Source organism: Gymnoscopelus microlampas (assembly GCF_963454915.1).
Source record: "Gymnoscopelus microlampas genome assembly, chromosome: 14".
NCBI lineage: Eukaryota > Metazoa > Chordata > Actinopteri > Myctophiformes > Myctophidae > Gymnoscopelus > Gymnoscopelus microlampas.
Genome location: NC_139951.1, coordinates 43,608,154 through 43,621,284, shown reverse-complemented (window position 1 = coordinate 43,621,284; position 13,131 = coordinate 43,608,154). Strand labels below are relative to the sequence as shown.

General features: G+C 39.7%; 1 protein-coding gene across 1 annotated transcript; it reads right to left on the bottom strand.

Annotated features, from left to right (window-relative positions):
- Positions 1-515: 515 nt before the first annotated feature.
- On the bottom strand, positions 516-9,027 carry LOC311060234 (extracellular calcium-sensing receptor-like; the record flags this gene model as incomplete). The annotated part of the gene is made up of 9 exons (XM_084078366.1): positions 516-1,414; positions 2,640-2,811; positions 3,179-3,200; positions 3,762-3,931; positions 4,457-4,663; positions 6,145-6,423; positions 6,995-7,081; positions 7,995-8,295; positions 8,789-9,027. The coding sequence occupies 9 exons, from the start codon at positions 9,025-9,027 to the stop codon at positions 516-518; spliced, it is 2,376 nt and encodes a 791-aa protein (XP_083934492.1).
- Between the last annotated feature and the right edge of the window lie 4,104 nt (positions 9,028-13,131).

Genomic DNA, 13,131 nt, shown 5'->3' with positions numbered 1-13,131 from the left:
TAATTTGTTGAAAGGCCACTGAGGGAGCTGATTGATACTTGACCCACGGATTTACAGATTATTGATAGAAATTACATGGAGTTAACAATTGCAATAGGGTTTTTAAACTTAAAGGATTCTTAATTTGGCATTTTGTAGAATATGGTGTAGGACCTCAAGCTGGTCCTGCACCATACAGGGACAGCAGAGTCTTGCCTTGTTTACATTAACCCATTAAGACCTGAGGCCGATTCTACAACATGTCAGTTGACAATTAAAAAAAAAAAACGATGTCGCTACAACAGTGGTTATCAAATGTTTTCATGTTCCATCTCAAAATATGTTGTTCCAGGGACAAAAATATATATTCAAAGATTTGCACAAATTTGCACGATTTTTCAAAAATAGCAGATCTACAAGCTTGTATATCTGCTATTTTTGAATAGCCAAAGAAATCTAAAATGACACGTTAGAGGTCTTAATGGGTTAAAATGTAACATTTTTTAATAACTGATATTGCTATGTCTTGGTGGGGCCTATCGACCCATGATGGACTTCTTTGTATTTTTCTCAGGCCTCAGCAGGATGATATAACACTTTAGTCCAAATAGTGCAATCAATAGACCAAAACTAGACGCTAAAATAGCAAACACCTCCACTACATCCGCATATTTGCCCGGAGAGCTGATATAGGCTGGGACGAAGGCTATCCACACGGCACAGAAGATCAACATGCTGAAAGTGATCAACTTGGCTTCGTTGAAGTTGTCCGGAAGATTCCTCGCCATGAACGCCAGGAGGAAGCTGAGGAGGGCCAGTAAACCGATATAACCCAGCAACACCGCAAAACCGACCCTCGACCCCACCGCGCACTCGTAGATTATCTTATCGCTGTGATATTGCGTGTTTTTATGAGGAGCCGGCGAGTCGGACGCGAGCCAGGCCGTGCAGATTATCGCCTGGACGAAAGTGAGGGCCAGAACGGTTCCTCTCTGCTGCATGGCGCCGAACCACTTCATGATGTCTCCGCTCCCGGGCTTGGAGGCCCTGAACACGGCCAACACCACCATAGTCTTCACCAGGATGCACGAGACGCACAGTACGAAGCTGATCCCGAACACCGCGTGCCTCAGCTGACAGGTCCAGAGCCTGGGACGGCCGATGAACAGGAGCGAGCACAAGAAACACAGTTTGAGGGACACCAAGATGAGGAAGCTGAGTTCCGAGTTGTTGGCGCGCACCATGGGCGTGTCTCGGTGATAGATGAAGACCCCCAGGACGATGGCGCAGGTGAGCGTGCCCAGCAACGAGATGGTCGTCAAGGAGATGCCCAGGGCCTCGTGGTAGGAGAGGAACTCCATGGTCTTGGGGACACAGTGGTCACGCTGGGAATTGGACCAGAATTCCTCCGGACAACCGGTGCACTCTGTAGAGTCTGTGACAAAGAGGGTCATGTTAAACGGACAGACAAGCACAGTATCATCCTTGTGCTTGTATCATCCTCACTCTGTGACGTTCAGTGGTGGAAGAAGTACTCAGGTATTTTACTTAAGTAAAAGTAGCAATACCACAAAAGTAAAAGGCCTGTGTTATGTTACTTGAGCAAAAGTACAAAAGTATTGACATCAAAATATATTTAAAGTACTAATGTTTGAAAATAGCAGATCTGCAAGCTCACAACGCGTCGCGATGCTTGTAGATCGGCTATTTTCAAATAGCCTATGTAGGGCTAATGTGGTTGATGTATGTTTTATAATATAGAAATGCAAAGTAACTAGTAACTAAAGTTTTCAAATAATTGTAGTGGAGTAAAAGTACAATATTTGCCTCTGAGATGTAGTGGAGTAGAAGTATAAGTATTGCAAATTGGAAATACTCTAGTAAAGTAAAAAGTAACTCAAAATTGGACCTAAGTAGTAAGTACAGTTGTTGCTACATAACGTAAACCTATACCAGTCTCATTGCTGATCTCTCCCTCAGAGCAGGCGATGCAGTCAAAGCAGCAGACGGGTTCTCCTTTCCTTCTGGCCACACGGGTTCCAGGGGAACAGCTCTCGCTGCACACTGACCGAGGAGGCTACAGAGGAAAGAAACGGTGATCAATTTCTGTCCAAATCTGAGTAAATAAAAATAACAAAAAGGCGAAAACATAATCTCCTCCCGAGAAAATAATTTACATGCACATCATTAGCTTAACCCATTAAGACCGGGAACTCATTTGTGTCATTTTAGATTTCTTTGGATATTCAAAAATAGCAGATCTACAAGCTCATAGCACGGCACCGAGTGCCGCGCTATGAGCTTGTAGATCTGTTATTTTTGGAAAAATGTGTGCAAATCTTTGAATATATATATTTTTAAAGCGAACATTTGTAACTCAAATTTTTGCTTCTGTAGTAGGGTCCCTGGAACTAAATATTTTGAGACGGGGGGGGTAGGTGGCCAAATACATATCATTTTGGGGGTCCTTGACATGAAAAGGTTTGAGAACTACTGTAGTGTTTCAGAAAACTGTTTAGAATTCTGCATTTAGAAGACATTTTGTAGAATCGGCCTCAGGTCTTAATGGGTTTAACATTAGCTATTTCAGAAAGTCAAAGTGACCTTTGAGGATTCAAAGTTCCAGAAGATTCTGTCTTCGTCAAGGATGAGTTCTTCACCTGCCGATGCTGACTTCTTGACCACGCCTACATTGTGAAGCTTTGTGCTTCCATCAGGGAGCCACTCCCAGTTCATGACATCATAGATTAGTAGCGCGTCACCGTGCTCGTCAAATGATACTTCATCACCAAACGATGTGGTGAAGTTGACCTTTTCCATGTAATACACAAGCTAGAAATTAGCAAAATGATGAAGAGTAAGATACTTAAAGAGATAGTTTACCCAAAAACGTTTTTTTCTCCTATCGATTAGCCACCCCATGGAGACTTGAATTCATGGATATTTTTTGTGTTTGTCACATTCCTAAGTCAATAATTTGATGACCTGCGGACCCGGTTATTTGAACTATTAGGAGACACAAAGGAGACTGTTTGTGTCTCATCAAATTATTGGCTTAGGAATGCGACAAAAACAAGAAAATATCCATGAATTCAAGTCTCCATGGGGTGACTAATCGATAGAAAAAAAGTCATTTTGGTGATGAACTATCCCTTTAAAAATAAAAACTACTGCATGCAATATACACCATAGTTAACACAGTTCCACACAGTCTGAGTCTTCTGCATGAAAAATATGGACAACAAATATAAATTAACACATTTCTCCCTGACCTCTTGCATACTTCGAAATTGCAGACGAGTGGCTGCGATGATAAGTCATTTGTTTTTTTTAATTGAACCTGGTTTGATTCCTGTGCCTTCGGATGTGTTAAAAACTGATTGACCAAATTGAAAAATAGCTTTATCAGACTCAGGGAAAATAGCTAATCTACCAGCTCACACCTCCTCACAATGCAGTGTGTTATGAGCTTGAAGTGTAACTGTATTACTGTCATTAATAATTTACTTAGTATTGCTATACATCACTATAAGAAAAGTAGTAATACCCTTATAATCCTGATACAGTATGTCAGTTTTCATGCGTTTTACCAGTGACGTATTTGCATATTCATTGTCACCCTAAATTATAATTTAATTAGAATCATTAACAGGTAAAGTGTGAGTTCATATCACACCTGCCATGGTTGTATTGTCTGCAAACTGGCACAGCTGTGTCCAATGAAAGGCCCTCTTCCTGGCACACACTGCAACATGTCATGGAGGGCATGGGCCAGGGCGTACACAGCCTTGTATATGTTATACTCTATCCTGAGGTCAGACACATCCAACAGGGTGGTTTCTGCTGTTCCTAGGTCCTCCTGTCCTGTACACATTCCCCCACCAGCATCCAGCCACTCTGACGGAAGGGGAGCAAATTTACACTGAAACGTGTGCTCCCAAAACTGCCTCACCTGAAGAAACACCATGGAGACTGAAGGTAATTTTATGCTCCAAATTTGCACGACAAGTAGCGATCAGCACGTCGGGCATCACTTTCGTCATGCGACAGCTATAGTTCAACACTTGTCGGGCAAAGCATAAAGTGGTGGAAGAAGTAATCACATATTTTACTTATGTAAAAGTAGCAATACCACAATATAAAAATACTCTGTTCCAAGTAAAAGGCCTGTGTTCAAAATGTTACTTGAGTACAAGTACAATGGTATTGGCATCAAAATATACTTAAAAGTAAAAGTACTAAAATGTTTGAAAATAGCCGATATACAAGCTCACAACGTGTCGCGATTATTACTGAAAATGTTAAATACTCCAGTAAAGTAAAATTACCTCAAAATTGTACTTAAGTACAATTCTTGAGTAAATGTACTCAGTTACTTTACACCACTGCCTTTAAGCATGATACAATACCTTGAGAATATTTAAAAAACAGACAACAGACAATTTCACAAAGCAGTTTAAAATGCTACAGTACATACCATGTTATTTTCATGTCTGTAGTCGGGGTCATTGTCAGGATGTATTCTTAACAAGAAATCCTTGAGACCTGGCATTTCTCCACGCCGCACGGCAATGCCCAGGGCTCCTCTCAGGTAGGGCATGAAGCGAGGAATCTGGAGCACCGTGGAGTACGTCCAGTACGCACAGGCTACCCATTGTAGATTGGTCACATCCTGCTTTACCACCTGTTAAATGGATTGAGATATGTCAATATAACAATGTGTTACTATGGCAGTGAGATATGTGAATGCTCATGGCTAGTACTGTGATCTAAGGAAAAGGAAAAAAGTGTGAAAAATCTAAGCATTTAAAGGTAGGGTAAGTGATTTTCTTTGGTTAAAACAAGTGTTAAATAGCTCTATGCAAGGGATAATGCATGGGGAGGTAGTCATTATTGAAATTTAAAGCCCGACAGGGCGATTAACCACCGAGGCGCAGCCGAGGTGGTTAATCGCCCTGAAGGGCTTTAAATTTCAATAATGACTACCTCCCCATGCATTATCCCGCTTATTACACCGCTACTTAATAAATACATAAATACATTTACCCAAAAGTAACAACAAAACGAAGTATTTCCTTGCTTACGGCAATGAAAGTATTCCATAAGTATTGGGCTGGGCGGACAAGTTCGCCTCGCAAAAACAAATGACGAAATGGAAAAAAACTCGCCCCAAAACACACTCGCCCCCCATTCTATTTACTGCCGATTTGCCTGTAATACCGCCGGATTTGCCCCGGGGCGACTGTGTTTTGGGGCGAGCGTTTTGGTATTCCCCCGTTGTTGTGCCACGATAAACAAGGAAGCGCAGTGGATCAAATAGAATGACTTCTCGGTTATTGCAGCGTCTATTTCTCACTTCAAATGTTTTCAAAAACATTCTTGAGAGCAACGTTTAGTTGTAAATGACATTGTTTGTTTGTTTACATGGCTGTCATGTTGGATAAAGCATATAACCAAGCAGCACAGGTTGACATGAGCAGGTGTTCTGAGTCTCTGATTACACAGCGGTCCGTTATAGAGCTCATCGGTCATTATCCAGAAATAATGACCGATGACTGACCAATCAGAATCGAGCATTCAACCAAGCCGTGTAATAAACTCTGATAGTACTCATTGCTATAGAGTGTTTGTTCAGTAACAGGAGTCTCCATGTCTCTCCAGCTCTTTATTAAACAGAAACATTTCAGGGTGGGATACGTGAAATTGGAAGTGATGACACTAAGACAAACATTAGCATGCAAAATTGGAACTGGAACACTATCAAAATGTGTACTATATAAATGGGTACTCTCTGTTTATTAAAGAGCTGGAGAGATATGGAGACTCCTGTTACTGAACAAACACTATAGCAATGATTTAAAAATATAGAGCTTTAACCTTTTAACAAAAAACGTTTTGTTTAAAAAAAATATCACTTACCCTACCTTTAAATTGATTAACCTAAGAAAGTGATTAAATTGCATTGGAATGATAAAAAGCATGCAATTACTGTACATTTCAAACTTTTTTTAGATTTCTTTTCACTTCAATATAACGATGGTTACGTAGGTAACCACGGTTATGTGAGCGATTGGATCACTCCAATATAGCGCTACATAACTAATTTCAGATGTCCTTATAATTATGAATCCTTAAATGAATGTGCATGCATGATCCCCCCCAAACCTCTTCCAGGAGATTAACCATGTTGAAGGCATAGACGAAGACGAGGACCACGCGAGCCGTGGACGTCTTCATCACGGTGACGATCCTCTGAATTTCAGCCGGGTCGTTCCTCTCCAGCTCGTACGGCAGAGCCTCGGCGTACGCCAGGCAGCCCAGGCCGGACCGGGCCAGGTTGGACTGGAAGATTCGGGCGGAATTGCGACCCTCCTCGTTATCCATGAACAGCAGCCCCGCCCAGGTCCACCCGAACCGCCGCATTATCTGAAGCATCGCTTGCCCCTGATTGGACAAAATAATGGAGGTAGGGCTGTCATGAATACAAAATTTAAGTTAACGATTAATTGTCACACACGTAATTGCTATTAACAATTTAATTGTGTTTTTGGCATTGAACATTTGGAACATAATTATGAATAAAATATATTTCTGTTTGCCTTTTAGGCTTCGTAATAAAATCATCACAGGGCAGATATGACAAATAACTAAAATATACATAGAAATGACTGACATATTTATTCATTTTATACTTTATGAAAAAATAAAGAAAACGTTACTGTAGTTCTAGATCGACTATTTCCACTTTTTTTTCACGGCACCATTGTGCAACAAAGTATAAGGCTTAAGTGGTTAATCGGACTAAATTATTTAGTCTATTATTTAAAAAATCTATTAAAATGTTTTCATGTGAATTCATTGTTATAATTTAAATATAAATATATACAGTATAATAAAAAAAACGCTTCTTGATTATTTAAGTATTCAAAATTAATTTGGAATTACAGTATAGAACAGCTAAATCACTAAGAAAACAATCAGTGGCTCTACTCGGTGCCAACACATCATTAGTCACCTGGAAGGCGTCGTTGGGGACCGTTCTGAAGAAGGACGGGAACTGGTCGCGGTTACTCAGACAGTTGCAGGTGGCACCGTAACTGACCTGCCAGATGAGCACAAAACATTTGTAATACATCTAACTGACCTGCCCAAAGGCACAAAACATCTGTAATACACCACATAATTGACCTGCCAGAGGCATAAAACATCTGTAATATACATTGTTTTAAGAAAAACATATGTTCTATGTCATACAAGCTGTAAAAAAAAGACTATACATAGCTGAGAGATTTGTAAATAATGAAAATTAAGTACATTGTTGCTGTTGGGTGGAAACCTTGTATGTCCAAAACCTCTCTCTTCATTGGTTCAATATTTATAAAACCCACAGATATACTTAGCCATTTTCAACCTGGCCTCCCTATGTTGGGCATGTCATTACAGGTGAAGACTATCAAACATAAAAAAATAAGAAAATACAATTCTAAAATAACTAAAATAGCCGATCTACAAGGTCACAACGTGTCACATCGCTACAGACAAAATATAGGGCATTAATTCATGGGGGAAAAAAATATGAAATTCTGTATGGAGATGCAAGGTTTCTGACCGACAGCGTTGATATTTTAATTTGTAAATGATCAAATAACTAAAGTGAAACATATGTTACCCATTAAGACATGAGGCCGATTCTACAAATGCCTTCTAAATCAGTAGAGCTCAAACTTTTTCCTAATTCAAAATAATAAAAATAAAAAAACACTTTCAAGATTTTTCAATAAAAGACAATCCAAAATAGCAGATGTACAAGCTCGCAGCGCGGCACGAAGTGACGCGCTGTGAGCTTGTATATCTGCTATATATGAGCTTATATATCCGCGGCACGAAGTGACGCGCTGTGAGCTTGTATATCTGCTATTTTTAATAGCCTATAACGCAAAAAGCTATAGTGACACAGATGCTTTCCTGGTTTGAACGGGATAAAATGGATGACGGTAAAAAAAAATCACACTTACCAGGGGCACTCTGTACAAACCTAATATTCTAGAGATGTGAATAGAACTGGACGAGGCCGCCGGGCCCACGATGCCCAGCACCGGAGGCGAGCCGACACAGTTCTCGTCATCGTCATCGTCCAGCTGAAACGTCCTTTCTCTCCCCACCAGTGACAACGCCGCACGCACTCGTCCAAACTGGGCACAGCTGTCATACAGACTGTAGCCCAGAGTCACGTTGGGCAGTAGGCTGCTGTCTCCGTTGATCTCAGTGATGGCAAAGGCCATGACCTGGGAGAACCTGAACCATTCGATCCAAAATCTAAACACACAAAATGTTACTGTTTATCTTTGTAGAAGACAATATATATAACATCAACCAATCTTACTATATCGTCGCTGTTGCGCAGAAACCTTGTGTCTCCATATTTCAACATTTTATGTTTTTTTGTATTATTATTTTTGTAAATGAATGCCGATCTTGTACAACAGTGTTGCTCAAAGGTAGTGAAAAAAAGCTGAACTACGAGCTCACAACACGTCGCATCACGACGTGTTGTGAGCTTGTAGATCGGCTATTTTGAAAATGTTTGAAGCTGAAAATGTTTAAGTGTGTCTGTGGGTTTTACAAATATTGAACCAATGCAAAGTATTAACAGGAACTTGTGACTAAATAAAAGCTGCATTGCATTCATTGAAACATTTTTTCCATTTCATGAAAAATAACAGTTTTGGACATGCTGTGCAGGGTTTAACACCCCGACAGCACCAAAACAATGTTCTCGTTGCTTGCTGTTGTAATGTGTGATTCTCACCCTTTGCAAGGGGGTTCCTGTGGCTTGGAGGTGAAGGTGACCTCGGGGTCGACGGGGATGAGGTGAATGGGAATAATGCCGCCCAGAACAAAGTCCCCGGCCTTGTGCATTCTGTTGAGATTAAACTGTGCCTGCAGCTCACAAGACGAGGAAGACAAAGAAGGAGAGAAGGAAGAGAACAATATCAAGTACGTGTACACATATGAAAGCATGGGGTGTGTGTCTGGAGAAGCTCTCATGATGACTGTCCTCGTCAATCTAACCCCCCCCCTCCTCTTCCCCAAACCCTTTGTCCAGTTGCTGACATTTTATACGCAGCGCTGCTGTGCCACAGTGGTGTAAAGTAACTAAATACATGTACTCAAGTACTGTACTTAAGTACAGTTTTTAGGTATTTTTTACTTTACTGGAGTATTTCCAAATGTTCTACTCCACTACATCTCAGAGACAAATGTTGTACTTTTACTCCACTACAATTATTTGAAAACTTTAGGGTCAAGTTACTTTGTCGATTTGGATTATTATTACAAAACATACAGTAACCACTTCAGCCCTGTATACATTTTGGCCATTTGAAAATAGCCGCTCTACAAGCTCACAATGCGTCACGATGCGACGCATTGTGAGCTTGTAGATCTGCTATTTTCAAAAGAGCTTTTCTTGAAAACTTGTGAAATGGGACATTCTGCATAATGAGTACTTAGTACTTTTGGTACTTTAAGTACATTTTGATACCGATACTTTTGTACTTTTACTAAAGTACATTTTTTATTCCGAACTTGTAACAGAGTATTTCTACATTGCAGTATTGATACTTTTACTTAAGTAAAACATTTGAGTACTGTTTCCACCACTGCTGTGGCATCATCCCCTGTGCCACCTTGTTGTGGCATTACGTAATCTGTCACGCCATGCACCCATCTGGGCAGAGGCAGATGTTTAGGGGGCAGGGCTTGGCATACATTCACAATCCTTTCATATGAAAATAAATAATGTTGGGTGTGTACACTGTGATGTGTCAATTGCACTATCCAGGGTTAACTATCTGACCCATGGTTAACTGTCTGGGTTGTACAGGTTCTATTTATAGTACCCATGTTGTTGTTTTGCTATTTCACTTGTCTAGCACGTTGAAATTGTATTAACTAGATGGTACCCTTCTGACCTTTGACACTTTGGGCACCGGCTTACTCGGGATCCACACAAGTTGGGAGTTCCTGCCCCACCCGGTTATGCAATACCCGTTGTCCTTGTTGTCAGAGAACCACGTGTGGTACTCGGACAACAGGTATCATCACACTATACCGTGCACTTATGTTTCGATCAATGGGTTATAACAGTTCTTGATGACATCAGAGGTCGTGGGCTACTCGCATATCTGTTTCTTTACACTTGTACGTGTGTGTGTGTGTGTGTGTGTGTGTGTGTGTGTGTGTGTGTGTGTGTGTGTGTGTGTGTGTGTGTGTGTGTGTGTGTGTGTGTGTGTGTGTGTGTGTGTCCTCAAGTAGTTGTTCGAGGCCCATGATGCAACAGACCTGAAGATGGATCTGGTGCAGCCCCTGAATGCACCCGATCAGCCATCAGATTGTCAAAAATGGTCAAGAAGATTAAACTTTTCAAGTTTTAAAATTTGTGAAAATATCTAAAATAATCTACCATCACACCACTGTACGAGAACTGTAGTGTGTGCGTGGCTTGCACATATGTTGTTGGGGGCTCAACTTTTGTCAAATGAACTCGTAGTCGTAGATCTTGTAGATCTGCTATTTTCATTGGAAACACTTCGGTTAAGTAAAAAAAATCCTCAAAAGTGCACTTAGCTGCAGTACTTGAGTAAATGTACTAAGTTACTTTTCCCCACTGCATGGCTGAGGTGTGGAGGAAAACAAGAACGAAGCCTAAGGCGTCTGCAGCTCACCAGTGAGCTCCGCTCCCATGTGACAGTCCCTTAGCTGCGTGCTGTCACCTGACGGGGAGCCCCACAAACACACAAATATGTTTTTAATTAAACCCAGGCCTATGAGACACATCAACAGGTTAAATTAAATTAAATGCCACTAGATTTAACAAATAAAACTATGCAATAACACCAATTAAATATCACATGGATGAGTGCCTTGGTAAATCAGCCACAATACTTTTCTTTAGATTGTCAAAAGTGTAAGTTTACCAGTACTACCCTTATGCAGATGACCGATTGACCGATTGACCCTGCAATGATCGGAATCAGATTATTGTAACTTGTAATATAACCATATGAAAACATTATGCCAATATAATGAATTGCTAATTCACAGTGATTAAAATCATTCATTGTCGATTCACATTGAATATGTGTTTTATACTGTAGGCTAACACACATTTATGTGTTTTCATATACACAATAATTAGTCATTTGTTAGTAGCCTAATTTACTGGTCTCAGTCTAATAAATTTTCAGACGGAATTTAAAGGAGCAAAGCAATTACGTACTCATATCACCAGATAATAGACTATCTAAGTAGTCGAACACTCAATTCAGTATATAATTTCAGTAGAAGCCGAGTGCAGTTTTAAAGATTTACTGAATCAAAGTGTGAAACATACAATATAAATACAACCAAGAGGTGAGGAAGAGCCTCCCGACTCAAAACGCACCAATGAAGAAAAAAGAAACACGATGGGAGCAGCATTCTGGTGTGTGGAAAATGCATTGTTATTTCATGCAGCTTTATTTAACCCATTAAAACTGGGAAAGCATCTGTGTCATTTTAGATTTTAACCACTTTAACTATTATTTTAACTATTATTCTATTATTTATGGGGCCTAATTTGGATGACTTTTTGTTGTTGTTAGGGATTGGGGAACATAGGGCTGAATGGACATACGGTACCAGTATAGGCCCTTTCATTCTGTATGAGTGTCACCAGTAACCTACATCTATTAATATGTTGACCAGTCACTGCCTCTCCCGAAAATATCGCACACACATAAAGGTTCAAGGTGTTTCATTGCCAAATATAGCTAAAATACAGCTGGAGCAACACTCTAGTCACAGACAGTGAAATTCCTCAACAGTGTGGATAAAATAAATAAATGTAAATACAATGAGAAGGATGTCAATAGCAGTGCAACAAAATGGCATTCAAAATTCAAGAGATTATGTATTGTGAAAAACATAGGTTGAGCTGCTCCATAATACACAGTAAAACTATACATAATTAACAGTACTAAAGTAATGACTGCCCTAAAAGCCATTTCTAAAATATGCAAAAACTGTAAAAAACAAACAAACAAACAAAAAACAGATCAGCATACAAGACGATAATACAACATAAGGTGCTCATCATTGCATCATCATCAAATAGCAAATATCTATGATGGAAAATAAAAAAGCATCTGTAGGCTACAACTGTAACATCTGTAGGCTACAACTGTAACATCTGCAGGACTTTATAGGAGTTTTTCCTACAGGATTGGTTCCAAAATATGATGGACAAAATTAAATAGCCAATTTTTATTGGCTTTTACTTTTTGACAAACGTGAGTGAATGTTACTGTTCATGTGTCATATTTATAAAGCAGTGGTAGAATTGCCTGAATGTAAATAATGTTTCATTTTGTGTATTTGGTTTGAAAACTGTCTTCAGTGAGTTACACTCATAGACAGTGGTGCAAAGTAACTCAGTACATTTACTCAAGTACTGTACTTCACTACAATTTTGAGGTATTTTTTACTTTACTGAAGTATTTCCAATTTTCAGTACTTTTGCTTCTACTCCACTACATTACACTAAGGAAGATATTGTACTTTTTACTCCACTACAATTATTTAAAAACTTTAGTTAGGCCTACTTTGTAGATTTTTATTATTATTGCAAAACCACTTCAGTTCAGACCTATATACTTTGGCAATGAAAATAGCAGATCTACAAGCTCACAACTCGTCAGATTTTTATACATTTGTTTGAGAACGTGTGAAATGCAACCTTCTGCGATGAGCACTTTTACTTTTGTACTTAAAGTGCACTTTGTCTTTGATGCCAATACTTTTGTACTTTTACTCAAGTAAATTTTGAATTCTGGACTTTTACTTGTAACAGAGTGATCATAGAGTTGATTCCAGGGACTCTCTGGGTTCCTTTAGGAGGGGTCTAAATTGACCCTTACAAGTTTGTAACTCTGACAGTATACAAATGGAACGGGTCCATTTGGTTCCATTTGTACACTGTCAGAGAGAGTTAAGGTGAGACCTTGACATTTTTAAGTTTGAGAACCATTGGTATATTATGGGTTGTTACCTAGCCATGGTTCACATGACGCTTGTCTGTCACAAGCGTCATGGAACCACTTGTTCCTGGTT